Genomic DNA, 26863 nt, shown 5'->3' with positions numbered 1-26863 from the left:
TATTGCTTGGCCTTGTCTGTAATATGTCAGAGACCTAAGAGAAAAAAGGGAAATCTGCAAACGTTTTTCATTGTTTACTGGAAATTACATGGGTGGTCCCACAGTCTACAGAAGTCCTTGGGCAAGTAAAGAGAATGAATGCCTCATGATATGAGTGCATCTTGTCTCATTTGACTCTTCTTTTCTGGGGCAAAAAGCATGAGAACTGCTGGGAAAAAAAGAATACTAACAGGCTTGCTCTGTTTGCTAGAGAAGAAGGTTGTAGGAATCGGCTCATTTTCACTGAAAAATGTGTGCTAAATACATTTCTTGTCTGCAGGTTCAATTTGCCACTGAAGCTTAATTAACGCTCCCCAGCAACAGGGAAACATTCAGATTCACAAAATACATTGGTCTTGGCTGAGGCTTCAAAGTGTTCTCTTTACAATATGCTCCATGGCTATTTTTAAACTCCTTGCAAAGTTCACAGCTGAGCTTTTGATTCAGAGTGAAATTCATCATCATCAACAACAACAAAAATATCATCACAACAATGTGTTTCTGAGGAAAATGGGAGGTGTATGATGAACCTGAAATGCAAGGAGCTTGGCTTAAACACTGTGACTTATGGCAGGAGCAACTTTTCCCCTTCTATCAGTCCAAGAAAAAGGGGATACTTGGAAACCAAAGAGATAGTTCAAAGATTAATTAATAGACTCTAAAGAAAAGATGATAGCAAGAAATGAATAATTCGTGAGTTTTTTTTTTGTTGTCAGCACCAAAGAAAACTGTACACAGCCTCAGGAGGGACTCAGAAGCCAAAGTGGAGGAACCATAATGTGCCAGCTGAAATTTCATATTGGTGGATAGATGCTGAGAGGAACAGCCACTACATACCCTACCATTGTCTTATCAACTGCAAGGACTCAGAGTAAAGCTACAAGAGTAACTGGGACAGGGTAATGCAACTCCTGTTCTGTAGCAGTTAGAAAGGACAAATGCTGAGTTGCAAAAGGAGAGGCAAGGCAGACTTCTCTAAACACCATCATGTCACCGAATGTACTTGGTTCTGTACTGGAATATTGCAGATTGCTGCCATTAACATCCAAAAAAAGAGGCCAAAAAGATAATGTTTGATTGTTACAGAGGAGAGCTAGGAGCTAGAAAGAATACAAAAGAGAAATGAAATACTTTAAGCTAATAAGCAAATATCATCAAACAGCATCATCTGTGAGGTCCATTTCTTTGCAGTTTTGAGTGAACCTTTGTACTTCTGGGATATGATCATACACTAAACTGATTTTGAAAAGCAAAATTAAGTATCTGAGAGGAAAATGTAAAAATACCTTGAATCACTAATTTGATTCAATAGCATTGACCTAACATTGCTATATTATGGCATTAGGAAAATAAATATCCATACTTAATATTGATTAAAAATGTGTTTGCAGCAGAAAATAAATGTGAAGTTAGCAATACTGATTTCTCTAAGTCTCTGATATTAGAAAGCATTTATGAACAAGTTGAAGAATCCTTTCTGAACAGGGAAGCTTTCGTGAACCAAGAACTAAGCAAGACTGTATTTATGCATACTACTGTGTACTGCAGTTGCTCACAATTTTGAAGCAATGAAAGAAAAATCAAAAGAAAAAATAATAAAAAAGTAGTCGTATATTCAAAAACATCATTCCATCATATATTTGAAAATCATCATTCTGCCACCATCACTAATAATGTCTAAGTACACATATAAATCTGCCTAAAGATCTTGTAATTTTTGCTTTGTAATAAAATAAGAATGATGCCTACATCTCTCTCTATATTCACTTATGGAAAAATCCTGCAGTAATATGTACTACGCATGAATATTTATCAGAGGAAAATAATGGTTGTACCCATATTTAATTTTTAATCTGATATCTTGGATATTATTAACTTTCCTGTCAGTATTAAGAGTAATAATTTCATAATTCAGTAGTGAAAAGAACTGCAAATGAACCATAAGTAAATAGAACTGAATTATCTTTTGCAAAGATCTGAGAAACAGAGACTAAGGGTATGCAAGTTGCATGAGATTACCTACAGAAAATCAGACACATTTAATGCATGGCAGACCACCATGCCTTGAGTTCTGCCTCCTGAGTTCCCACACTCCGGAGACAGATCTGTGGGCAGGCCCTGCCTCTATGCCTGCAGCCTGGAGACATGATTGCATTACAGTCTCAGAGGTGTTTTGCTTTGGTTTCATGTTGCTTGCCTTACTGAGAATAGTTTTAGCCTTAATGGTTGCAAGGAAAAAAAAATCTTGAAAACTGAGACCAAATGTAGCCTGTGGCAAGAGCGCTGGCCTCCATCTGCAGGGATGTGACAAGAGACAGGAATGCAGCAAAGACGACTGTGTGCAGTTCACCCCAGCTGTGTCAGCAAATTCCCTTTGGCTCCCAGGAGAAGCACTGAGGGACATCCTGTGTGTGCATGTTGTGCTCTGGGTCCGAAGAGGACTGTTCCCTTGCAGTGGAGTTGCCACTCTCCCTGCCCATAGCACTCAGGTTTGCATCATGGAGCAGTATTGAGTGCATGAGCTGGATTCCTCTTGAATGAAACCAAGCCACAAGATGTTCTCCAGAGCAGCTGCACCTCAATTACTCTGGCTGCAAATGGGTGTTCAGATAGAAACTACTTTGAGCAGTCCAGTGGTGAGCATGAGTGGGTGTCACAGCAGCCTGGGAAGTTCCATACCCAAAAAGGACCTGCATGTGCAGATGTAGGTGCCCCCTCATAGTCTGTTGGACCAGCCTAGAGTTGGGACAAACTAAACCACCCTTAAAATATGTATAGGGTGAAGGCCAGATCCTCAACACCAAGGGTTTTGCTCTACAGACTGTCTCCTCTTTGTCCACAGCATTTGTGTATTGGAACACAACCCCTGATGCCACCAGGAGCCCCAGCTGACAAGTGCCAACTTCTTCCCAGCTTTTCCCTGTCTGGGAAACAAGCAGAAGAGATATGGGAGACCCAGCTCTGCAGAAGATCAGAACAACACAGAAAGAGCCAAATCAAGTTTTAAGAAACGGGAAAAATCTTTCAAACAGATGATGCTACCATTACGACAGAGCAGGAAACAAACCATGAACTCACTCCATCAGGTCTTAATCTGCCTTGCCTGGATTTGGCATTTGAGAAAGATGTTCCTGCATGGTTATTATTCAGGTAAAGCTAGGCATAAACACTTTCCTAGCTCAAGCTGAAAGGCTGGCACTCCTAGAAATGGGCAAAAATTCCTGACAACTACATGGTCTCCTATCCACACTAGTCACAGACTGACCTCGTTAGTACATTCAAAGAATTTGACTGGCCTAGTTCTAAACGCTCACTAAATAAACAAGTGTCGCAAAGCTGTCCTCAGGAGCTGGATACCCAGTTCCTTTAAAATTAATGGGAACTGAGCACTTGAAATTTGTCAGTGGTTTAAAATACTAAATGGAGCAATGAGCACAACTGGAAAACTACACGACAGATCATTAAACCTCCATTTTACATACATATGCAACTTAAACCTCCCTGCTTTTCACTTGTTTCTATTCCCTCCAGCTCTATTTCTTGGATCAAAGAGTTTTCTCTCTTGCAGAGGAGCTTGGGGCCCCTCTGCATGACAATCACCTTGCTTGTCAAACACACATCTAGGTCTTTTTAATCTTCGTGAATCAATCTCCTCAGACACTTACTCACTTTGTCATCCTCCCCTGAACTATTTCCAGTATGTCAACAGCTTTCTGGGTTTGAAGCACCCAAATTAAACACTAGCTTTCTCACCACTGCCTAATTAGCAATTCACTGCCAATGTAAGAGTCTCTTTCTTTTGTTGATTCCTAATATTTTGTCTCACTTTATAAAAACATTAGTATTAGTAGCAATAGCCTCCCTCTATCTTCCCAACATATGCAGCTCTACAGAGCAGTGGTCTTCCAGGGGGCGTGCAAGACAATCCATTGGGGTATGGAAAGAAAATGTTTTTGTACTATTAATAAATAAAATAAATTTAAAATACTTTAAATATAGCATTTTGTTCATCTTTATCTCATCCTTTTTTAATTTCTATTTTTGTGTAGTTTTTATAATGTACATATTATTACAGTAGTAAATGCGTATAATTTATAAATAAATAAAAATGCATATACTGGGGATGTGTGCTCAAAGTTTTTTTTACAGATAGGGGTGCTCAATCAAAACAGTTTGGAGAGCAGTGCTATAGAGCATGGAGGTACATCCAGGTAGTAAGATACATGCATTTTAAGTACTCAACAGTTTGTGTTAGAAACTCCACTGCATCACCACTGTGCCTGCTGCAGCCCATACTGTGTTGGCTCCTGAACTCACCTGGCACGGGGTCAGGCCTTGACGACTGACACCGAGACTGCCTGCACAAGCTGCTGCCGTCATTCCCTAGGGTTAGTGGTCTAACCAGAGAAAAGTGAGGGTGGGTGGGAGAGTCTGGACTTTGGCACCAGGCACTCTGGTTAGGAAACAGGCATGCAAAGGTCTTTTTTTCCCTGTAAAGAGAAATTCAATTAACTTTACTGTGTATATTTCACACATTTGTCACATGCAAGTATGTGTACAGAATATAAAAAATTCATCCATATTGTATTTATTAATGCATTATTTATTGTATTGCATTATCATATTTATGATTGCATTTGGCATAGATTTACTGTGTTTACTGCACATATACACTAAATTTATGCTATCTATTTAACAAACAGCACACATATTTAACACATTCTGCATTTAGTTGTAGGTGGAAGAACTGCAACTTCTATATTGTTTGACATATCACATTATAATTTACCATTTGCCATTGCTTATAATTCTGCCAGACTTGAACTCCTTGCACTGAATTTTTACATAATTTCTTCCTGCCTCTGAGTTAGTTTCTTTGGAGAGATTGAGCAAAAGTGATTTAGCCATTTTTAAGAACAAAGATTGTAAAGAACAGGCAGTCCAATTGATGGTGAAAAATGTTCATCTTTCTGAATATCTCCAGCTAGAATCTAAAGAAATTTAGAGAAAAGCAATTACTTCAAACATGAGAAGAGGCACCCACTTTTTTTTTTTTTTTGTGTGGAAATATAAATATATCCAGATTGGCTAATCCTTTATTTTTAAAATATAAAATTTTGCACATGCACATGCACTCCTTTGCACGTGCTTTTCTGTTGTGAACCTGGCTCTAAAGTCCATGGAACAAACATTCTGGAGGGGACTTAGAAAAAAAAAATAAAATCCAAAACTGTGTTCCTTATTTAAAATAGTCAATGACTCTGCTCAGGAGTGCATGACTGAGACTCGGATGCTCAACCTAAATTGTTAAAACTTTAAGAAGAATTTTACTTGAATTTTATTTTTCACTTAGTCTTGACTGACAATGAATGCACTCCTATCAGGAATTTGGGGCTGGCTGGATACCTGTTTGAAGGGGTTAATTCTTATTTTCAAAATTCCAAACCTTCTAAAAATTGCTTACCAAGATGCTCACTTAAAAGCATCCACTTACAAAGCTAGTCTGGCACAATACTGTGATTGCAAAGTACACTCAATGAATGTCAGATACCTTTTAATGAAGCTTTGTCCTTTTTTTCTTGTTTGTTCTGAGTCAGCCCTCTTCCACTCTTTATCAGTTACTGTAAATTCCTGTTTCTCTTCCCATTCTTCTTTTTGCTTTGCTGTTGAGAAAGTTGGTACAACAATGTTCTCAAAGTCTCCACTTTCCTCTTTCGTCAGCCATCCTTGCCTTCCGTTCCAGTAGAGAGGAGTGTACCAAGACACAGCCTGAAAAACACACATCACTGCTTATTTGTATTCTGCATTTTTTCATCAAGATAATTGTTTATTGTAGACAAACCAGGAAGGGGTAGGCGCTCCAATGTATTTCTGAATCATATTTCATTTGGAAGATAAATAGTAATGGCAAGCACCAAATTCCAGATTTTTTTCTTTGGTTTTTGAAATCAATTTCCAGTCTTTAAATATACTTAGGGTAGAATCATCATGTAAGAGGCTTGAAATTCCACTGCTCCAATTAAGTGAACCAGACAAAGAAGAAGACAAAATGGGACATGACAACTTGGCAAGTTTGTCAAAGGCTGCTAAGAAAGAAATAACAATCTCTTCTCCATGGCCACAGTGGATAGGACACTAAGGAATGGACTAAAAACGAGACCAAAGATGTTCAGTTTGGGCTCTAAGAAAGGTTTTCTAACCATATGGAGAGCAAGGCATTAAAGCAGATTGTTGGGGGACACAGTGGAGTATCTATTACTGAATGTCTTCCAGAATTACCTCAGAAAACCCCATCTAGGAACAATCCTGGCAGAGGTGATCACATTTCCCTTTCACCCTCTGATTTCCTGGCTGCATGGACAATGTAATAGCAAGTATGGACAAACTGAGCTTAAAGAGAAGTAAATATGAAAATGTGATATCAGAAGTCAACATACACTTACTAGTTTGTAAGGTGTAAATTATGCTGCCTTGGGGAAGCTGTACAACTTACACTGCTTATGAAAATCACAGGTCTTTTCCTTCTGGTCGCCTCTTCAAGTTTGTATAGATAAAAATGACCAAAATCATAGTTGCCACTGGACAACTATCAGGTAAAAAATGGTCTTGGGCTCTTTCTCATTCCCAAGTAAACAGAAGTTTGGCTAAAAAAATTCAACCTAGTTGACATGCCAATGACATGGGCAGCCATTGGGTGAATAGCCCTTGGCACAGCTGGATCTTTCATGGCTGAAGTACAGTGGCAGAGGATAGGCTGGCAAATTGCATATTTGTAGCTTTGCCTTTAACTGTTGTGAGGATTTTAGCCCTTCATTCAACAAGTGTGTCATCAATCTACTGCTTTCTTCAGTCCTTCAGATCCTATTAATTGTCATCCATACTGAAGAGAAGTTAACAGAAATCACAGCTTTTCTATACTTGGATTGCTTGGACTTGGTTCTACCAGGAGTTAAACAAAATCACCCTAAACTTCTGAAGGAAGTCCAGCAAGAGAGCTTTCTGGGTATGGGAACACGGTGGCTTTGCTCAGGGCACTCACTTGACCATTGGGGTCACAGAGAATGGTAGCACAGTTGAGGCTTGTCCCAAATGTCTCCAGGCCCTTCCAAAGAAAATCTGAGGGAGGTCTGTGAAGCACTTTAGCATCTGCTGCCCAAACCTGCAAAGATCAAGCAGTCAGCACTTTAAAGTCAAAATGGCTCCTGGATATTTATATAATGCTGGGACTCAGTAAAAACATCAGGTTTTCCTTTTCCTTTTTGATTTCTGTAATGCTGGTCACCATTTGATCTGTGAAATCAAAGCTGAAAGAACTGTATTTCAAGACTTGCAGCTTAGTTATAGTGATTATTTTCAAGTACCTCTCCTGTGGATTAACAGAGATTAACAAAGGCACAGTTTTCAAGGTATGATAGTAAATCCAGGACTTTTTGGTCTGGCTTGCTGAGAGTAAGATTAAAAATAGGCAGTTTCTTTTATTTGCTAAATTACCAGGGGCATTTGAAGAGATCTGTGATATTAGCTTTAAAATTCCAGTTTCCACTTGATTCTGGATCCCCTCTGTTCAGGGAGAAGCAGTCTCAGCTGGGGACTAGAAGTTTTTTGTACTTTTATCCTCATACAAAAAGTTTAACAATGCTGTGCTTTATAAATTGAACACAATTATCTGTGACCTTTATCAAAAGCACGGCAGCAAAAGGACCTGTTACAAAAACACTTCTCTTACATAAGACAACCACAACATGCTTTTGCAAGTATTATTCCTAAAGGATTTGGCATTTGCCATCTGTGAGAAAATGGCTCCAATCTCTTCCTGGGAGCCAAAACAATACTTGTTCAATTTTAAAGGAAAAATACCTTGGGGAAAAAAAAAAAAAAAAAAAAGCTCTCTTCCAAAAGTGCTCATCATACGGCACTCTGCCAAAGTATATTTGTGGCTTTTTCAGACATACACCAGAAGACAGCAGTGACTGTGGCTCTTCTGAGCTCCTGCCAGCTTGCATTTCCAGCTTTCTTGTAGGAGAGCTCATGCAGGGCTGCCCTGAACTTGGTGATGAACGTGGACTTATTGTATTCTGTGAGGCCTCAATTTTCATGTCAAAAAAGAAAATAAGCACTGGTGGTAAAAGAGGCTTCGGGCTATACTCCAACATTCTACTCTGGCATCTAACTTGAACATTTTGCCTTGGTTCATCTGTTGCTCTCACAGAGAGCTGGGGCCTGGAAGTCCTGCATAGCTGGCTCTCTGACACAGATGCTATTGTAAATGAATTTTAGATGCAAGAGTTGGCAACTTGAATAGAACCCTTTGAAATTAATAAACCAGAAGAAAACTTCTGCTTCCATTTGCTGAAACAGCAGCTGTGGTGAACCTTCTACCTCAGGCAGTTGTCCACCCAAAAGCCATTTAGTGATAAAGGGAACATTAACCATGTAAATGACCTTAGTACTGATCACAGCATTTCAGAAAGGACCACTTCTTTTTTGATGGTTGGTGCTTCAGAACCAGTTAACTGAAATTTCTGGAGAGCTCTTCAAAGTGTCTTGCAGCCAGACAGGCAGCCAGTTCTGGAAAGGCTGTGTCTGCTCTGAGTGTGGGTACAGTACTTGGTATTTTCATCCCAGAGGTTACAGGAGGCTGGCTGCAGATACTGGCAGATACTCCTTAGGTACAGCTACAACTGAGTTTTGGTCATTTCCAAAAACCAGCTTTGGTTTAATTCACGTCCGAGCCTTTTTCATTACCATGGATCACAGAATTATAGAATTATAAAATCATCTGAATCTTTAACTGATTTTTTTTTAACATATAGTTATGGCTTGACATCAAAGGAAAGCACATCATTAGCTTCCTTTTAAAGACCATCTGGTTCCAAACCCCCTGCCATGGGCAGGGACACCTCCCACCAGACCAGGTTGCCCAAAGCCCCATTCAGCCTGGCCTTGAACATCTCCAGGGATGGGGCGTCCACAGCTTCTCTGGGCAGCCTGCTCCAGTGCCCCACCACCCTCACTGTGAAATACTTCTTCCTTGTATCTAATCTAAACCTACCCTCTTTTAGTTTAAAACCATTATCCTTACCACTAAAGACCCTAGTAAAAAGCCTCTCCCCATCTGTCTTACAATCCCCCTTTAAGTATTGAAAGGCTGCAATAAAGTCTCAACGGAGCCTTCTCTTCTCCTGGTTGAACAACCCCAACCATTTGACTCTTGGCATTGTAGGTTCTACCTACCTCTCTATCTCTTATTCAAGTTGGCAAAAAGCTACATCTAACTCTCTGGAGGAGAATTCATTTTTGAAAAGTAGCAGCCCATGCGCTGAGTTTTTAACATATAGCTCTGGCATGACATCAAAGGAAAGCACATCATTTTATAGAGTGGGAAATTAAGGCAGAGTGTCATTATTTTGCCTAAAGTCACACAAGGCAAAGACAGGAACAATATCTCATTGCTGCTTTATGGCTTTCTCTGCTGGAAAACAGCTGTCCTCAGATGGTGGGCACAGACTAAAAAGTAATATCACTTTTTAAAAAATTCTCAGTTGAAATCCTACTACAGTAACATCTCAGAGTATGCACAAAACCATAGTAATGGCATATGGGATGCATGGCATCAATAGCAATGTGTAAGACTCGTTTTCTTTCCAGTTCTATTAATTGTAGTTTTCCAATTCAACCCTTCGGTTCATCCTCTAAGTTAGCAAACACTGGTGCAACTGACAATAATGTGACAGTATGGGGAGATATATGGGAGTAATGGTTGGAAACAGGAACGTATCAAACAAGAACTTTTCAGGATAGCTTTCCATTGCTGGGCAATACAAAATGATGGATACGTCATGAAAACGCCAGACTTGTATTGGTGGTGGACACTATTTGTTCCTTCTGAATTCATCATTATTTATGAGTGTTAGCCCTTCTGAAAATACAAATTTTGTATTTGATTGATTTGATTAAAAGTTTGATTCTGTACTGCTAGGCTAAGAGTGAACCCTAGTCTGCTAGGCAGAGACTGAAGAAAGACACTCAGGTTCCCCCCACTCACCATGACAGTGGAGTTGGCTGCCATCCTGGTCTCAGGGGGAAAGCAAAATTCAGCCACTGGCTGACCTTGGATATCCTGCTTCAAGACATAATTCCCAATGTTTTCCTCTTTTTCAGGGGCACAGTTCAGGATCTTTATAAAATGACCATCTGGATCAACTTCAGCAATTTTCACATTTCCCACAGCACTGAAAGAACAGAAGTAGATTTGAAAGTGTAAAAGCATTGCTTAGTTGAAAAAATACGCATGTTTCCAACAACTAGGCTAGATGTCAGTAATTAATGGTAAGTAAACATACCACAGGCAGAATACTTATAGTACTGCCATCTTATCTTTTATGCCATGCTTTTCAACTGATTAAAAAAAAATGCACTGAAATTACTATATTCTATTTATCTTTCACTCTTAGGTAGCATCTGTTACCACCAGAAACTAAAAGATTCTTTGTGGGGCAAAAAAGTCATCAGTGTACCATTTGCTTTTTTTTTTTTTTTTGCCTAAATCTATATAGACTACAAGCTCTAAGGCTGTCTTGTGTATTTAGCCTATTATGATTACTGGGAGTTGTGTAGCCGACTCCCTTTGTAAGTTTAGAAAATTCCTCCTGTTCATCAGTATACCTTTCTCCTCCTGCCTCTCATTGTTTTTACCTTCCTGGAGAAAGACAGACCTCCATTATTAACTCGTTATTGTAAACTCAGGGAGGCTCCGTGCTACAAGACTGAGATTCTGTCCACCTGTTGTTTCAGAATTGCAGCAAAGCGGGGTCTGTTTTGCATCTGCAGTAAGACTGGGGACTTCTTGCATGAGCAGGGGAACACTCAATCTCCCTTAAGCACTGGAAAACATATTTATTACTTGACTGTTCCTTTTAGTAGTGCACATGTCAAGAAAGTGCATTTAAACACTCAGTCCCAGTCTGTAATACTCATCATAGGTCTCATTAGACAGGTTGTGAGCAAGTCTAAGAATCATTCAGCTTTTCATGCAGCATCCACTGCAATTAATTTGATTACTTAGCATTGGTGCAGTGTCTTCTCTTTGTCTTTTGTGTGTGTAATGCTTTTTTCCTTGCTGTATTTGTCTTCTTCCAGTAAGTTTAAGTCACAGATGTCTGTGTGTAGAGTAAAGGTTGACACAACACCCCAGACAGTTTATGTGCTTGCTTAACATAGCAAAATCCTCACTGACAGTGTGACAAATTCTGCCCACCCACCCCAAAAAATTCAGCTGTGCACTGCAGCATTGAGTCACACTTGCTCATGACAGCCAGGCTGCCTCCAGGCTGCTGCTGGCATTGATAGATTTGAGAGTGGAGTCCGGTGGGGAGCTGCCCCCTCTATGGCTAGAGAGGACACACGTCATGAGCAAAACGCTTTGCTGCCTCTTCTCTCCCTTCCTGCAAACTTTGGGAACTCCAGTGTGTCCCTCTTCCCGCTCAGTCCTGGACTATTAGTGCTTCATGTCAGCAAGGAGAGACTTGGAGACAGCTTCCCAGAGACACAGAGCCTCAGAGGGGTTTTGGCAGCAAAACCAGGCGGAAGAACCGCTCACATTCAGACCCCCCCACCCCCCTCCCCCTCACTTTTCTGGCTGCTTGTTTTCATCTGGCCACCAGTTTGGCACACTTCTCCTTTCTCCCTCCTCCTGGGACCACACTCTATGCTGGATCACTGAAATAACCTGGCGTAAAAGGTTTTGGGAGACATTATTTTATTCGGAGACTTTTTGGCAGTCTCTGCAAGCCATCGTGTCAGTGCAACTGAAGGGATGGCCAGCTGTGCTCAAGAACATTGCTAACTGCTGGTGCAGAGACTGATCCTTCATGATCTGGTTGTAAGTCATCATTTACACATGCACAAAGCAGATGTAAAATGCTGTGACTTAAATCCACAGTCGATCTCTACATCATTATAGTCCTAGAACTCCAGCAGTGCCTCAGAACAATACCCATGATGGGCACAGGATAGGAAGGCAGCTTTGGAATTTTTTTCTCCAAACCCATTTCATTTTTGCACTCTCTCTGTGTGTACCTGTGGCTTTTAGTCCCATGCAAAAGCCCTATATGTAACAAGAAGGAGAGAGACAGTGGGGAAACTGAGATGTCAAGGACTTCTCTAAGGACTTGTACAGCCAGCTATTCCCTGAATGGCAACAGACTTTTGTTAGTTTTACTGAAGGAATAACAAGTCTAAGGAGATGTTCACTGAAGACTTTAAATCTTTTTTTTAGCAAGCAAGTTTACCTTTCAAAATACTGGACCGACTCCTTGGGGACTGGAGCTAAAATGCTTAAGTGCATGGAGGAGAGGTCAGCGTGCATTGATGCTGTACTTACCTCTGCAGTGTGCTAATATGGTCTGCTGGAAAAGAATCCAAAATTTTCTATAATATACACAATGCTGCACATTGCAAAGGGGAGAAAAAATGTCAGCGCTCTTGGTAGCACAGTGTGCATCAGCCATACACCTGTGACCTGCCATTAGGATGCCAGTTGAACTGGTCCTCTCTTATGTGGTAGAGGTAGCAACAGGACATTTTAAGACCTGAAATATGCCAAGAATTAAAGTCTTTCTAAGTTCCTAAGTCTTCAAGAAAGTTACAGATTTATGCAATTAGTATGTTGGGAAAAGCTTATCTCCAGAAGTGCAAATCTGCTTGTTTGTATGCCAATAGATTTTATACTAGAAGGATATGACTGGAAAAGTCCTGGCAGAAGGCTCAGATCTTTCTTTGCTGAAGGCTGGGAAATGTTGCATACATACTAGCTGTAGGACTGGAATGCCAGGGCTCAGCTGAGATCCAGAATGCTTTACAGGCCAGGGTGTTCACTGAGCTCATCCTCAGTACGTAGCACATTCACTTAGTGCAACATGTTGATCATTTTCAATACCCATGCACAAAATTTCAAGTATCAGCATCCACTTCTATTATTTTCTGCAAAATGGTCACCGCCGAAATATACTGGCTTTAACACTGCTCAGGTATGAAGGTCAGGGAGAGGTTAGGGCAATACTGAACAACATACTGTGGCTGTCTCCAAGCATCAGTGCCAAGATGTGTGAGAATACTGTCACTCTCCTTGCACACTACTGATAGCTGAAAATCCTGACGCAGCAAATCCTGATGCAGCTGAAAATCCTGGTTTCTCAGCAACCCTACATTTCTCAGTAAGATATTAGTTAACAATCTAATTAAACATACAATCTTCAAGGTGATTTCAGCATTTTCAAATAATCCGAAAAGCAAATAAATATAAATTAAACTTGAAAGTAAACAATAACACCAAAATATCCTTGTTGGCCCAAACCACAAATTTCTACTGAGTTTGTGTATGCTCATACTGTGGCTGCATTACAAATCAGATCTAGACATACTATTCATCAACTCTTTATAGACGTATTACTAAATTGTGTTCACACTGTGTTCATGCTAACACAAAAGATGTTGCATAATGTTGCATAAAGATGTTGTGATACCAAATTAAAAGACTGTGTATTGCATGCTACCATGTAATTGTGTTTATTGAATATGTTTTGCAAGAAAAGGTATACTCTAAATACAAAGTGAGCAGAGTAAAAAAAAGTGCTATTGTGCTGGCATGAAGGAATAATGAATCAAATGAGAATTAAAAGAATTGCTTAATTTGTGCATTTAACAAGTTTAACCACACACAAAGCAAACTGTCGTTGCTTTTTTATCTTAAACAATTAGCAGAGCTAATGACTTCTCTTGTTTTCTGTATGAGACAAGATGTGATTCAATCCCCACTGGAAAACAGTTCATGTAATACAAGGAAATGCATAAAGGGGAAGGCAATCTCTTTTATCTCTTAATATTTATTTGGAGTTATTCTCCCCAAGCACAGCCAAATAGTATGGTATAACTTGTTATTTGGAAACAGCTTTAGAGCTCTGATCACAACTGTGGCTTTTTTTCTGTCTTTCAAAGGTATCTTTTCATGGCTCTCCCTGTAATGTCTTAAGAGTTACAGAGATCTCTTTATTGAAACATATGCGTGGAGCGGGTTTACGAAGACTAAGTCCATGAGAAAAATGAATATGAAGTCCACAGAATTTCAAAATGGGTGAGAGCAGGGAGAGCAGCAGGCATCAAAGAGCTGGGACTCAGGAAAGCGTTTGATAAAGTGTCTCTCAAATATTATCTCCCACTGGCTTAGATATAAATACTGTCACAGGAACCATCTGAAAGACTGTAAACAAGGAATAATAATAGACAAGCGGGTTGTGTCTCATATGTTCCCTATAGGGATGACAGGTAGTTCTCATTTCATGGAGCATCTCCACTTGTGATGTGGAAGGGGGAATAAAACAGCTGGTTAATAAAATATGTAGATAATATTAAGTTGAGAGGAGAGGGTAGGGGAACATAAATGAGGACAAGAGAAATAATACAAAGAGCCCTGGAGGGCTTAGAAATATGGTCAGGAAATAAGTGAGATGCAGCTCTTGGAAAATGGTGAACTAATTCATCAGAGAGGAAATAACATTCACCAGGAGAGAGACGTATGGAGAGCAATAATGCTGAAAGAAAACTAGGAGGAAGCCAATGATGCATTTGTAATCTGACAGAAGAAAAAAGGCTGTTACAATTTTATGGCACTGTCCATGCAGAGTAGGGAGCACAAAGTGGAAGATTCCTTTTGTGCAGCTGTGGAGAAGGCAAAGTAGAAATACTGGTTCTTATGTTCACATGCACCAGTGCAGCTTCATTGACTACAAGAAAATTCCTCCTAATTGCTCCTATCTTGTGTCGGGAGTAAATGCAGGTAGAGTTCTCCCACTTCTAAGACAGGCAACACAGAGTTCATCCACCCCTCATGTCTTGGCCTGAGGCACCACATATGCAAACTCACTGATGATGCTTTGGCTTGTTTTTGAGCATTACTGTGCTAGAAACTTTAGATTTAGGCTGGAATAAGACCAAAATAATATGCATTTGGTTCATTTTAGAGCTTCTCATGACCAAAAAAATGCTGCTAATTAAGAAGGAATCATAGAACAGTATAATGGTGAGGGATACTGGGGGTAACTTTGGGAAAGAATAAAAGAGCTAAAATGCTTGTATTCAACAGATAATCATGGGGTCATGTGATAACAGAATGGGTATGGCATATGGGTGGAAAATAGCAAAAAGGCAAAGGTTTTATGTGGCTGAACTATCACCAATGAAATAACATTAGAAAAGGAGAAATGTATGTTGAGTATTGTGAAAGCAATCTTAGCAATAAGCAAGTGCAGGCCTATCCACTGAACAACATGGCAGGAAACTGTCTGTAGGAGACAGTGTCTACATAGCAGTTAGCCTTAAAACTGGAGTTGTTAGTTGTTGCCACTTCTCTGAGGGAGACAGATCTAAGATAATTGAAACCAGCTGAGGATCTGTTTTGATAGGTCTTTCCCAACCCGTAGTATACGTGAAGCCAAGTTAAAGATGGCAAATGCCTTTTTGGGATCACTATCTTCTCCAGGAGACAATACTTTATTTTTTAGTGGGTTTTCTAGTTGATGTAAACTACATACAGCCCAGTTCATTTCTCTGGCTGCCTATCACTGCCTCATATAACTTCATGCAGGTGGGACCCTCCAAAAACCCCTGCAATATCGGTTCTACTCTTGGATTCAAAACTGGGTGGGATCAGTTGAAGACAAGGCCAAACCACCCATAAGATACAGTATTTCTGCTCCTTTTCTGGGCTGCATTCACAAGGTGTCTTTGCAGCCCTGGGCGGAATAAATTAGCAAACATTGAAAGGGATATAGTTAATGATGGGTGATTAATCCTTTTCTGAGGATTAAGTCCAATTTGAGGGCAGTTGTGCCTAAAGCAGTAAGTATGATCCTTACAGTTCAAAGCCTCTGAGGTTCTCCAGTACCCTCCTGGATAATAACTCTTGTTAAAGGGTACTCAGCCTCTTGTCAAGGGTTTGCTGGAGTTTCACAGTCATTCTAAATGAGATACTGCACAAAACACCATCTCTTCCCTACAAAAATGAACCAAAGGAAAGGCCTCAACTGTGCCTGTACCTGGATGCAGAGTTCTGGTAGTAGTCCTCATAAGCAGAACAGGTCCTTCCATGATTCTTTATGCATCTGAGGCTCTGGGCAATCTTCCCTGAGTCAATAAGCAAAGGGCTGAAATAATCCTGGCGCTCTCGTGACAGTGTCAATAGAAGGCTAAGGTTTCTTGGTGGAGTAGGCTCCCAGTCTGGTATTTCAGTACCATCTCTGAGCTGAGCTGATGAGCAAGCAAAAGACAAAGACACTGTGTTATGCAATATTAACAAAAAAAAAAAAAAAAAAAAAAAAAAAAAAATTATGAGACTGAATTCTTCTCTTTTTTTGGTAACAAATATGGAACATTTTATTTCCCCTTTGCCTCTAATTGCAAAGTGGTGCTTAGCAAACACTCCTTTCAAATCCTTAAACCTATGGCTATAAAGTAGAGCACAGCTGGTAAGCTGAATATTTTGTTACTGACATGTAGATTTATTACCTCATTGGAATTACCTTGAGTAACAAAAAAACAATAAATTTTGCCATCAGTGATACAATTGTCATCCTTCAATTTCAGTGCTGCAGGATGCAAAGCATCAGCTGTGAGTGGATAATGAATATATAGAGGCTCCCTTCCAATTACAAAATGAAAGTGGTAACATCCCTTAATCCCCTTTATGTTCAATTTTTTTCAAATACAAGTGTCCAAGAGGGACTATGAGGGACTCCCCACCCTGGCAAAGGCAGGGAGAACCAGAGAGGGAGCATGCACAACAAACCTTTACCAAGAGAACTCCTCTCACATCCCACACCAGTGTCTCCGCAACAAACTAAATGCTTTTCAGTGCCTGTTTCTCTGACTGTGCATTTGAGATTTCCTTCAAGGTTTCATCTTACTATATCAGACTCACTCCAGCAGGCAACCTAGCTAACAAAATATGGTGGGGCAGTGATAGCATTGATTGTTGGGGGAAGAGCAGTCCCTGAGCTCATCTTAGCTCTGAAATGACTGGGGCACAAACCAAGTTTGCTTGGCCAAGTGTCTGGGTCAGACAGCATCCCTGCAATGCAGATCAGCTTCACCAGCTCGCTGCGAGTGTTGTCTCTAACTGCACAGACATCGTTACTTTTTTCCATATGAGTTTTTCTCTGTGTTACAAAAACCCAAGGTGTTTGAAATGCTGTAGTCCCTTCTCCCTCTGCATTTCACCGTGGCATGGCAGTGGCACAGCATCAGACACTCTTCCAGTGCCATTTGTAATCCCTTCCTTTGGGACACCCAGGGGAGCACAGCTCCAGCCCTGGGACAGCGGTGCTGGTTCACCTATCTGTGGCAAATGAGCAGTTAGTGGCAGCCAAGCATAACAGCACTGGAGTAATAACGAGGTGAAATGCTACAGCATTAGCAGTCTAAAGGGAAAGCTACAGCTGGCATACAGTTTAACAGAGTGTGACTTTGGTTGAGGATGAACTGAACTAGGAAACATTAAAGTATGGCATTTGGGCATTTAGTGGCAGACAAATAGCACAAGGGGCAATGAGCTCTTGAAGCTGGGAACTAGAAATGTTGGGCTTTGTTGCTTTGGGCTGGAGTCTTTGCTAAATCAAACATTCAGAGCGGTAGCTGAACTGGCAGCCACAAGGGGAGCAGACTGTGTTGAAGCTGCTTTTCACTGGTGTGTCAACAAGCCAGTCTGTTCCTGAGATCAGACTGACAGTTGCTTTTGCTGTTGCTAGGATGTGGCACCCTTAAAAGGGGACTTTTGGGGAGCTGGGGGCAGGGCTGACACCAATGAAATTCAGTGGGATCAAATGACTAAGTCGCTTATGCTCTTTTGGAAACTTCTGTCTAAACTGCGGTAGCGCTCCATAAACATTCAGCAGTGAAAAATGCTGTAGTGGAAGGCTCCAGGAGAGCCTCTCTTGGGCAAAGTCTGCTCTCCTGTGACACCCTGAACTTCAGGAAACCCCAGCTCCATCAGTCTTCAAGCTGCCCTAAGCAGCTCACCCTGGGGCACCAGCTCTGTCCTGCGGACTAGTGAAGTCCTGACCTCTTCCTCTCCCCCATTTTTTTTTTTTTTTTTTTTTTTTTTTTTGCCATTGTGCTGTGTCATGCCTGCATTGCTGAGCAGGGGACATCCATGTCCCAGAATTTGCAATGGGGTGGTTAGAAAGCTCTCCTAAGAGAGAGGAGACACTGAATTCAAACACACTCTATCCAAATCAGGGTAAGGATTTTAATCCCGGTTTTCCACTGAGGGGGTTGAATTAACTTCCAGGCAATAGTGTGGAGGGAGAAGGAGTCCGTCAGCAAACCTCACTGCCTAACACGCATCACTGCTCACTGACACACAAGAATAGGAAGGAAGGATCTGAACCTGGTGGCTAGGTCATGCTGCAAAGGGAGGAACAACAGAAGCCACCACTTTCCATATACATACCTCATATTGTCTGTATAAGAGCTTCAGCGAGAGGGACCGAGGGAACGCTAACACATAACATGCTCAAATTTGTTCGAAGTGGATCAGTAAGTTAAGATACAGCTGGGAGGACAGACAAACGCTCACACGCATGCACACATGGATGGAGGTCACATTAGCCTCTATGCCCTAGAAGACCAGGCTAATAAAACATTTTCGCACCTTTTTTTTTTTTCTTTTTTTTTTTTTTCCCCATACAGCTGCTTATGGCAGGAGACATACACTCCTTTCAGACAGCAGGCAGGACTCAAACTGGGATCTGTCACTGTATGTTAATATTTGGGGTGAAATCCATCATGATTCATCAATACTTTAGAGACAATCAGTATTGCACCTTTTGAAAAGGAATGCCACCTTCTCCCAACCACAGGACTGACAAGTGCAGCCAGAATGAGCTGCAGCTGCTCCCTCCCAAGCTCTTCATTACAGTGCTTCACCAAAGCTAAGTGTTTTGATTTGGTTCAATAGGCACGAATGAAACATTTCAACTGAAAAATGTCCAAGCATTTTGTTTAGGTCAAATGAAACATCTCGACCTTTCCGAACATGCTGTTCCCCAGGCAGCTGAATTAATGAAGCCTGGTTTCTAATGACTTTTTCTCTTCATTCCCCTTCCCCATCCCCCTGCCCTGGCATCATGTGGGTTCTCTGATGGCTAATAAATGGGAAGGAGAGGACATCTCAACCTTTTCTTCAGTCTCATGCCTGACTGTCAATTTTCAGAAAACCCATAAGACCTCATCCTTGAGGAGGATCCCCATGCCAACCTGGGAGGGAGAAATTGGTAGCGTATATTCCAAAGTTATTAATGTTGTTAGAAAAATGTGTGCATACACACACATACCAGTAACCAGGTATCACAAAAATAAAAAATCCTTTTGGTTTCCCTCAAAATGTTTGTTTCTATGTTTATCACTGAAACAAATGCCAAAATATCAGAATTGCCCACTGACTAGAAACGCTAGTCAAAACTGCGTTTCACGAGCTGTGTTACATCCCCCTTTTTGCAGGATGTTGACCAACTCCCCTACTACGACTGGCATCATTGTTCTGGTCTATGTCAAAGTAACTAGAGAGCATTTTAAAATCTCTGGGGATAAATATGCTCTCCTTCACCACAGATGTATGTAACAGAGGTTTGTCCCCCTTCTCTCATGAATGTCCCTTGCACAGAGCAGCACTCACACATATTCCCACCCAGCTGCACAGTTTCTTCTCTGACTTGCCATGACTTTCTATGAGAGCCAAAAGAGTCTGCGGCCAGATGCAAAGCCAGGGCCTTTGCCCCATCAACAGCACCTTGCTGCAAGACAGCCTGTGTCACTTAGCTGCCCTCTGTCCCACACGGCAGTGCTGGGGGGAAAATGACATGGAGAGGGAGGCAGAGGGCACAGAACCTCTGCTGGCATCAGGGCTGCTCTCAGCCCCGGTTGTGATTTGGAAACAATCACAATCCCTGTAACAGGGAAGAGCTGGATGCTCACTGTTCAGTAGCTTATTCTGGGCCAAGCACTGCTCCAAGAACATGTACACACATCTTTCCAAAAACCTCCTCTAAGCATCAACACACTGCTTGGAGCACAGTTACAGTTTTTTCTGCAGAGGAAAGCTAAGTCTACTGCAATATAAGGTGAAAACATAAGGTTCTTTTTAAATGTGGGGTCCTTATTGTAGCCATAAACATTGTGAAACACAAGCTCAGATAAAACTGGAATACTTTCTACCGCCTGAGTGCCCAGCTCCCACTTGCATATTTGGAGATATGATCAGTCCCAGCTAGAGGGTGGGATATGAAGTAGGATGTTGGCTGCCCTCTTCCATAAACTGAAGCATCATCGAAGCCTCCTCTCAAGCTAAAGGGTTATATTTTCATACTGTGTGCATATAATGGACTCTCTTCAACTGTACATGGCAGACAAACCTTAGGATGCTTACCTATGATTCTGCTTTGCAAAGTGTAGGCTAGGCCATAAGATTGTGCTGAACTGGATGACTCTGTGGTCCCTGTGACAGAGGCAGAATGAGACAAGTCCCCAAAGGACATGTCTGAAGAATACATTGACACATCTACTGTGGAGCATGGAGTGATTGAGCTTGCAACTGATACATCAGAAGACAGTTGGAAAGCTGTTGTCTCAGTTCTGTAAGAAAAAATCTTTAGTAATCTTTCAAGTATATATTGACTTCTTAGTCTGTTAAATAAATACATAAATGACAGCATTCTCTTATATGGGGACAAGTCATATAATTGCCAGAGCGATAACCTCCCAACCTATTCCTCATTTTAAATTAGATACAGTCCTGGCTGAGCAGTACTACATCACGACAGAGCCAACAAAGCTATCTTCAGCTCTGAGCAATAGGCTTATGCTGTCTAATGTGTTTGCATGTTGAGTTTTGTCACATCCTGCCACCCGAGCAAATCCCTATCAGTGATGAGATCTTTACATACCTTTAGGCTAGCAAAGCTGCCAGGCTGTGGCAGCTTTTGGCTGAAATCTATAACTCTGATTCTCTCCTGTATGTCACCATGGGCAGGAGCAGACAAGAGCTGAGCATGTAGTGCCTGCTCCTTGGGCCAGATGAACCTAAGCCAGTTCCCACCTGGAAGCCACCTTGCCAAGTCAGCACAGCACCATGTCCTAACCAATAAATTTACTTATCATAACCACAGCTCCGAAGGTTTTGGATCAAATTTGGCTTATGTCCATCCTGCTGGGAGCACAAACAGAAGGATTTGGATTTGTCTGCACTTTTTTTTTTTTTCCAATGTGCTGCCTGTGTGTGCTGTTCCTTTAGAAGGATGACCAGACTGGTTTCAGAAGCTCCTGATAAGTTGCCAGCACAGTTAGGCCACAGGGCCACACAGTTTGTAAACATCTTCCGTCACAATATAACAGGAATTGCTGAGTTCCCCATATTAAGTCCTTCAGTTGAAATTCTTTGTGCTTCCCTTTGAGTTAAATAATTATGTGGCTCATTATGTAATTCAGAGGATATGGCAGAACTCCTTACTGTGGCACTGAGAGATGCTGCTGCAGTCAAGACAGTGAGAGCAGTTCAGGGAAGGGAGGAGTTGAAGTGTGGTGTTGTCCCTGATCTAGTCCAGGTTTGTGGGACAGGATGTGGGGACTTTTCCAAGAGCCTAAGAAGGGTGTGAACTGCATGTCTTGTGAGGACAGTATGCTACCCAAGCAAAAGTTACTCTTCTCTGAGGCCTAATTTCATATTTTCAATTGCATGCCTGTAAATGCAGAGGCAGCCTCTGCACACACAGCAACTGACACTCTCAGGGCTTCCCCAGAAGCTTCAACTATGAAACAGGATACCAGGAAAAACGTCACAGTTCGTATGACATTGACACATGTGGGACTTTTTTAATTAGAAAATTCAAAGCTTAGCAGCATCTGTTGTAAACTTCCCAGGAAAAAAAAGTGTGTGTGTGTATGCATCCCTGTAAATACTCCCCAAAACACTATTTTTGGTCATGGCAACACAGCTGAGGCTGACCATACACAAGCCGTCTTTCAGGCCACATTGGCAGGAAAAGGGTTTCCTTCCCAAGCATCTGGCTTTTATCTGGGCGGATATGCTTGGTCAGGCCGTTTATTTTATGAACTCCACCTGCATTTACGTACATATGCCTCTGTCTGTGAGGGCTGGTAGGGCAGAGAGTTTGCTGTACATTGAAGAATTTCAAAATGAACTTAACTACTTCCTTCTTCCATCTATGGTGGCACAAGTCTAGAGCAACTGCAATAATTTCAGTGAGATGACTCGTGGATTTACACAGGTGTGAGAGCACAGCTGTACACAGATCAAGGCTCTTGTAAGTGCCAGCTCATAGAAAACATGCACAGAGACTGGCAATCTCTGAGTCTAATAAACCTTCATTTTGCAATGGATGCTATCCACGAGCATTAGACATAAAAATATATCATAAAATCTAAAATACAGGCAAATTTGTTGTGCTCTTTGTCCTGGATAGAATAAGAGGATGATAAAATGTCCACCCCACCCTGCTGTTGCTTAGAGTACAAAGCTCAATGCCTGTACTCTGTGTTGCGATTGAACAGAGGAGTGGACTGCAGTCTCCCTGCATTAGAGGAGACAGCTAATGACAGCAGTTGTACTATGGATGACGCATCACAATCAAAACCACTTGAATTTGTTTTGCACGCAATACTCTGCAGTTACCAGTCAGAAAAACAGAGGATAAGCCTGTGTTGATCAAAATGTCAGGGGAGCTCTTAAGTTTATCTGCTAGTCAATGGTTCCAGCAGACATAAAAGAATAAGCTTTATATACTATATAAATTTTATATTTATAATATGTTCTGTTTTATGTTATGTTATGCTATGTATTTTATGAAATTATCAGTGTGCATATACAGATACCTACATATATAATCTGTTTGTGAAAAAGTGAGTTCTTAGCAAGATTCAGCAGGCCAGGCATTGCTGCCTGAAATCAGCAAGTTATGTCAGTGTAAAAAATGCCATTTGTGAGAGGGAGATCGAATCAGTGAAGCAAGCTTGATTTGAAAACTTGTTCCTTGCTCCTCTAGCCTTTCTAACCAAAAGAGTACAGACAGGATATGTTTACCAGTCTATGTGCAGTTCCTACATTTTCCTTCAAGTAATCTCTTCCTTTTGGCAATGACCGAAATATGACCTTTAATTTTGTGGAGTTTGGCACCACAGCTGGTTAGCGAACCCCCTCCCCTCCACTCTAGTGTGCAGATCTCAAGCACGTGCAGTTTCAAACTACAGGGAGCAGCAAGAAGAGTGCCACACCAGTGAAACTCATGCCTGCTCCAGTTCTGCTACTGACTGTTAGCTGGAACTGGAGTGCAAACAGTTCTTGTTAAGTGGATACAGAAAGCAGAAAGCAAATTGGTGTGGTAATTTCAGTGATTTCTCTCACCACTGCTTTTCCTCTACCTTTTCCAGGCACAGCCCTTCCAGCAGGTGCTTGTGGCCTGTCTTGCTTTGCTCTAATAAAAGAAAGCAGTTCTCTTTAACATTAAACGTTCAGGGAACAAAATAAAGTGACGTGGACCAGGGTTAGGAGGCTGGGTATAAACTTCAGCAGTGCCAGCTGAAGGTTCCCGCTCTACAGAGTCTATTTGAGCCAGGAAAAGGTCAGAGATGGGATGAGCGTGCATTAGCAAGCCTATATAGGCCGCTTTGCCTTGGGTGAGTCTCTGTGCCTCCCAAACACAGGATTTCTGGTAATTCAGCATGCACAGGACCAGAAGCTGGCTTGGAAGAAAACAAAGAAGCTAAAAAGGGCTGGTTTGGGCCTTTTCTCAAAGCCTGAGAAAAATGGGGATCCACTGCAAGCTCTACCATGTAGGCTCATGGGTACTTCTGAAATAAGCATGAACAAAAGATTCAGCAGCATGTGAACACCAAGCTGTGCTCTGTGAGGTTAGATGGCGTAGTAACAACAGGTCTCTCCAGAAAGGGAGAACTGGTAGGAACTTGGGAGGCAAAAGTGTGTCTTCTGTGGCTTTTCAGTGGCTTTTTGACCAACGTGGCAATGCAATACTCCGTCATCTTCTTTAAAAAGAGCCTTTACAAACTGGATATTCTTTTTCCTGAGGTAGAGGACTAATTAGCTGTGAGGAGTGGTGGCAGACCTTTCTTTGCCTACTTTAAAGCTCAAAAAATCTGGGCCTGACATCTGCATATTCAAACAGTTTTAAAACAGATGTGCAGCAAATCAGGAAAAAAGGTAAAACAGCCACTGATTTTTTTCAGTTAGCTCTCTCACCTGTTTTCTCCTCCAGGCACATTTCTGGGTAACTCAATTTCACTTTCCAGGAAGACATAATCCTCCTGAGCCTCCTTCTGTGCTTTCTTCTTGGCAAGAGGATCTCGTGCTTCCTAAGAAAGCAATCACAGGAAATCAGGGGGAGAAAGGATTTGAAGCTTGTGATTGTGTCACATCATTTATCCTAACACAGACTTCAGATCTGAAAAAATGAAAAGTTCATTCATATTTTGATCACTGATCAAATGTTTTTCAAGTTTGGCTACATATAGCACTGAATTTATGAGTGAGATAGGAAGGTGGCTCTATGAACTGTACTCTTTCAGAAGCGGTCCTCCATTCATTAAATCTTAAAAGTCAGCCATTTGTCATTAGTTTCTCAGGTAAGCATGTACCTTTATATGTCATTTAAGTAATGGTGAGATCATTTATAATCAATAGTCACTATAGTTAATCACAGTGCAGGAAAGATAAACAGAGCTAATGTTTCAGTGTATCACTTGATGTGGAGGGAGTGGAAGTTCTCTTGTACCTACATACACAAAGGAAGTTCCTAAAATAACCATACAATAGCGTGTACTTTAAGGACAAAACAGTAAAATCCCATATTTGACCAAACCAAACTAACCTCACAGCTCTCAGCCAGGAAAAAGCTGAGAGAAGCAGTGTCTCCTCATACTCAAGAGTTACACCACTCTGTCGGGAGATGCTCATCACAGGACAGCATGAGTCAGGTAAACTATGTCATACACACAACGGAACAATTTGCTCATTGACCATCTTGACCTTCTTTAGTTTCTGTATAAAGGTAATATTCTTGTACTCTGCAAGTGAATTGAGCTACTTCTTAGCTCAAGTAGGACAGGTCACTGCCCCAGTGCTGAGCATCACATTTCCAGTGTCACTATTTTTCTTTTACCAAGAGAAACACCTTCAGAATTTTATCACAGTAGCATCCCAAATAATTTGTGAAATCAGTAACATAAACTATGGTTTCAAAGATTAAAAGACTCCATATTAATTATGTACACACAGTACATGGCGGTTTAAACATATCTGGAAAACAAATCTTAAATCAGACTTGTTTGTAACAGCCCCTGGAGATCTCATCCTCCTCCACAATAAATGAGTAGGTCTGCTGACATCTATGTGGTCCGATCACTGCCCAATCAGTGTATAGGAGAAGTGAACTTGTGACTGCTACACTACACTAAACTTGGTAGCATGAGCTTTACAATGTAAATATTTTGAAAAGAGAACAACCAACTCAATGCTAAAATAATATAACTTTGGTCATGGTCAAGAAGCTAACAAAGGAAATTTTTTAACATAAAACCCAACAGTGCCACAATACGCTTATAAACAGAACTAGTTATTCTGCCTTAAAAGACACATCCCAAATGCCAAACACATCGTTCTTAACATATAAACAGGGTCAAGAAATAAACTTAGGAGTCACGATTTCCACTTCAAGGAAAGACGATTTATCTCGCTAATGTAAAGAAAGCTTTGCCTTTACTCTGATTGGAGTGATGCCATTTATGACCTCATTTAAAAATAAATCTAGACTATTGTTCATACGTTTCTGAATCACAGAGACAAACCAAGCAAAGCTAACTGAGGTAGCCTTTAGGAGAGCCAAACCTGAGCACGTCTACAGTTTTTCCTTCCCCAGAGCTTTTCCTGACGTTCCTTCCACAAAATAATGACAGCATGTCTGCAAAGGCCTGCCTGAGCTGCTGCTGCCGCCGCTGCCGGCCAAGCTCCTCTCCCTGCTGGCAGAGCGGCTTGGGGCCAGGGTTGACTGGCTGCTCACGTTCAGACGAGCAAGTCTTGCTGACGGCCGGCTCTGCTGTGGGGCCCTGGAGGTACTTCCAGCCCGCCTGCCCCACTGCCTGCCAGCCTTCTGCTTGCGCTGCTTACTTGCTTGTTTTACTGCTGATATACATTTCTATTTTGATATACACTTCTATTTGGGGTTAAAAGTGCCGTAGGGAGGAAGTGTAGGAATTCATTTAAAAGAGCATGCGCTGCCCCATCCATGTGGCTGCTGTGCATTTCGGGAAAGTAATGGCAGAGCTGGAAATCTGGGTGCCCAGCTCCTGCCACCAAGCCTTGAGTGGTCAAAGAAAATGGCAGGTGATGGGTTATTACAGTGAGGATCACCCTGGTTTTCACACTCACCAGTCAAAACACCTAGGGTATCCAGAGAGAACCCTCCTTACCATTCTCAGGAAAGGTGAGATATTGTTGTTGCAGGCTTCTCTTCACAGCATTTATTCTAGCAGTACAAGAGTTAACCTTTTCAGTCTGAATGAAGGGGAAGGTAGGGAACCTGCTGTCTCCATCCCCTGACTGCAGCTGAATGCCAGAATGGAAATAGCAAGAGATATCTACATTAGCCCAAGCCCCTACTACAGCTTAGCCGAAGGGTTGGCAATACTGCAGCCCCCCCGAGCCATGCCACTCACACAAAAAGCTGCTGAGGATGTCAAGCCAACCACT

General features: G+C 41.5%; 1 protein-coding gene across 2 annotated transcripts in view; it reads right to left on the bottom strand.

The window, feature by feature from the left end:
• LMNTD1 (lamin tail domain containing 1) overlaps window positions 1-26863 on the bottom strand; it is a 153964-nt gene that overhangs the window by 25951 nt on the left and 101150 nt on the right. Inside the window, exons 3-9 of one of the 2 annotated variants that reach the window (XM_040545178.1) lie at window positions 24359-24471; window positions 20516-20721; window positions 16131-16341; window positions 10085-10271; window positions 7079-7198; window positions 5591-5808; window positions 4357-4529 (exon numbers count right to left, since the gene is read on the bottom strand). In XM_040545178.1, the coding sequence (XP_040401112.1) occupies window positions 4357-4529; window positions 5591-5808; window positions 7079-7198; window positions 10085-10271; window positions 16131-16341; window positions 20516-20639 (1033 nt within the window). In that variant the 5' untranslated portion in view covers window positions 20640-20721; window positions 24359-24471. The remainder of the gene's footprint in view (window positions 1-4356; window positions 4530-5590; window positions 5809-7078; window positions 7199-10084; window positions 10272-16130; window positions 16342-20515; window positions 20722-24358; window positions 24472-26863) is intronic. The other variant, XM_040545179.1, reaches the window with a different exon arrangement.

The sequence above is a fragment of the Cygnus olor genome, chromosome 1 (genome assembly GCF_009769625.2).
Source record: "Cygnus olor isolate bCygOlo1 chromosome 1, bCygOlo1.pri.v2, whole genome shotgun sequence".
Lineage (NCBI taxonomy): Eukaryota > Metazoa > Chordata > Aves > Anseriformes > Anatidae > Cygnus > Cygnus olor.
Note: the sequence above shows the minus strand (reverse complement) of the source record. Positions and strands in the feature narration are given on the sequence as shown.